This window comes from Cinclus cinclus, chromosome 1 (genome assembly GCF_963662255.1).
Source record: "Cinclus cinclus chromosome 1, bCinCin1.1, whole genome shotgun sequence".
Classification (NCBI taxonomy): domain Eukaryota; kingdom Metazoa; phylum Chordata; class Aves; order Passeriformes; family Cinclidae; genus Cinclus; species Cinclus cinclus.
Window position 1 is genome coordinate 7,388,054 of NC_085046.1, and position 3,000 is coordinate 7,391,053.

Genomic DNA, 3,000 nt, shown 5'->3' on the forward strand with positions numbered 1-3,000 from the left:
TCACTGACGCAGGGCTCTTCCAGCCGGGGATGAATCCCCCGGCGGCCGCCAGCCGGGACCCCCCGCGCCCGGCGGCGCTCGGGGACCCCCCGCGCCCGCGGTAGGGCGGCGCTTCCCCCCGTTCCCGTTCCCGTTCCCGGCGCGGGCGGCGCAGCGCCTCCCGCCGCCGCCGCGCCCGCAGCAGCCCGGAGGAGCCCGGCGCCCGCAGCCCCGGCATGGAGCGCCCGCTCAACCTCAGCTGCCTCGCCGATACGACGCCGGACAGCGGCAACAGGAGCGGGTCCTCCGCCGGTCCCGAGGGCGGCCAGGCCCACCTCTCCGTCTTCAGCGTGTTGGTCCTCACCCTGTTGGCCATGCTGGTGGTGGCCACGTTCCTCTGGAACGGGCTGGTCCTGGCCACCATCCTCCGCGTGCGCAGTTTCCACCGGGTGCCCCACAACCTGGTGGCCTCCATGGCCGTCTCTGACGTGATGGTGGCAGCCCTGGTCATGCCTCTCAGCTTGGTGCACGAGTTGTCCGGGCGGCGGTGGCGGCTGGGCCGGTCGCTCTGCCAGGTGTGGATCTCCTTCGATGTGCTGTGCTGCACTGCCAGCATCTGGAATGTGACGGCCATTGCCCTCGACCGCTACTGGTCCATCACCCGCCACCTGGAGTACACGCTCCGCACCCGGCGCCGCATCTCCAACATCATGATTGCCCTCACCTGGGCACTCTCCGCCTTTATCTCTCTGGCCCCGCTGCTCTTTGGCTGGGGAGAGACTTACTCAGAGGACAGTGAAGAGTGCCAAGTCAGCCGGGAGCCTTCCTACACCATCTTCTCCACCTTTGGGGCCTTCTACCTGCCCCTCTGTGTGGTGCTCTTTGTGTACTGGAAGATCTACAAAGCTGCCAAGTTTCGAATCGGATCTCACAAGAGCAACTCCATCACCCCCATTACACCAGAAGCGCTGGAGGTAGGTCAGCTTAGTTGTGTTTTGCTCAGCTCAAGCACTGGCAGCAAGGCAAGCCTTTGTAGAAGTGGGGGAAACTTAAACCAAAAGTGTGCGAGTGAGCAGTGATCCACCAAAGCCCTGTGGATCCTGGAGGCTTCCAAGGCTGACTGCAGAGCTTGCAAACCCAGTCTGTTGGCTCCTTCCGAGCCCCCAGCTGTGAGCACTCAAGGTGTAGCTAAAGCAACTTCAGGACGTACTGCAGGCCTGAGCTCCACGTGGGCGAGCGGTGACTCACAGATGTCCCCCCATGGAATGCTGAATCTGTGCTCATTGGCATGAGTAAGGGGTCACTGTCCCTCCCCTGGGGAGGCAAGGGGACAGTGGATGGATGGGCTGCTGTGTCTGCTGGGGATGATGCCCTGGCAACCAGCTGTTATCTTTGGGGACACTGTGAATTTACTTAGACAGAAAACACATGTGCAGAATGTCCTTGGAAATCTTTCCTAATCATGACTGAATCGTGTCAGTTCATCCCAGGCACAGTGACTCTGCACTGTAAAAATTTCTTGCAGGGAGGAAGCAAATGTTTGCTATTTTTCTTCCCTCTCCTACCAAGAACTCTTAAACTCAATGGGTTTAGAGAAAGTAAGCAGATTTCTGTGCACGGCGTGTGTGTGTGTGTGTGTGTGCGCCTGTTATGCTGATCAGATTGTAAGTAATCTTACTGTGCTGCTGTGTGAGCAGCCCCACGTACCCTCAGTACTCTCTCTTGTTTCTAGTCTCACTTAAAGTAGTATCTGTCACCCAGAAGAGGTCATGCAGCCACCTTCCCCTCAGTCAGAGTGTGACATGAACGTCTGTGTTTCCCCTGGAGCCTTGGCCCTCGCTCCCATTGCTGGGCTCTGTACCTGCTGTGTGGGATCACCTGACTGGGGTACCTATGGTGCAACTTGTGCTTGTGTTTGGCAGGTAAAAGAAGCTGCCCAGCAGCCACAGATGGTCTTCACTGTCCGTCACGCCACTGTTACATTCCAGACGGATGGAGACACGTGGAGAGAGCAGAAGGAAAAGAAAGCCGCCCTCATGGTGGGCATCCTTATCGGGGTCTTCGTGCTCTGCTGGATCCCCTTCTTCATCACAGAGCTCATCAACCCGCTCTGCTCATGTGACATCCCACCCATTTGGAAGAGCATTTTTCTATGGCTGGGCTATTCAAATTCCTTTTTTAATCCACTCATCTACACTGCTTTCAACAAAAACTACAACAATGCCTTCAGGAACCTATTCTTTAGGCAGCAGTGAGCAGAAAAGGCTTTCCTGCTGCCCCAGGAAGCTGATTTCAAGTGTCAATGATTCTGACCAAATTCCTGAGGAAATTCAAAGCCACAGATACTGAGGTGATGCTAAAAATGCATCCCCATGGGTTATATGTCCCAGAAACAGTCCCAGTCCCTAGGCAGGCTCTCCATCCCAGCCTCTTGGCTGCTATTTTTCCTGCAAATAGCATGTAAGGGCTTATCCTGCCAGCAGCCTGGCATCCTCGCTCCAGTGCCCTGCTGTGTTCCTCCTGCCTCCCCAGTGATTCTCTGTTTGGTGGCACCAAAGGTACAGAGGAGCCCACTGGCAAAGAAACGTTGGTTTGGCCACTGCTGGCATCTCCCAGCATTAATCACCTGTGTCCCATGTGCAAAGCTGGGACCCTATAACATCAGGAGGTTTTGTGATTACATATTTTATGGCTTGGCTGCAAACATGGTTTGTGTTGTCTTTCACTGATAAAGACTGCACAGTGTTTGGTTTTTTTGGGGGGGAATAAAACCCTTGGTAAGGGTTAAGTGCCAACTACAAGTACCAAGCTTTTTCTCACATACTTTGGGAATAACAAATTGTGTCTGTTTGCTTTTGGATTCTATGTAGCAGGTTTTTAGAAAACAAAACAACTTCTTGTGAATGCTTAATGCATGGTGTGCCCCGGAATGAGAGAGAATGCATGGGAAACTCACCTCTCATTCCCCAACTGCTATGTGTGAGCATCTGCCTCAGACCTTTATGTTCAGAAATACAGCTG

The 3,000-nt window shown here is 54.9% G+C and overlaps 1 protein-coding gene across 1 annotated transcript; it reads left to right on the top strand.

Moving 5' to 3' along the window:
- The first annotated feature begins 215 nt into the window (after positions 1-215).
- HTR5A (5-hydroxytryptamine receptor 5A) lies at positions 216-2,234 on the top strand. Its single transcript, XM_062493751.1, has 2 exons — positions 216-953; positions 1,902-2,234. Exons 1-2 carry the CDS (start codon positions 216-218, stop codon positions 2,232-2,234), a joined length of 1,071 nt encoding a protein of 356 aa, XP_062349735.1.
- The last annotated feature ends 766 nt before the right edge of the window (positions 2,235-3,000 follow it).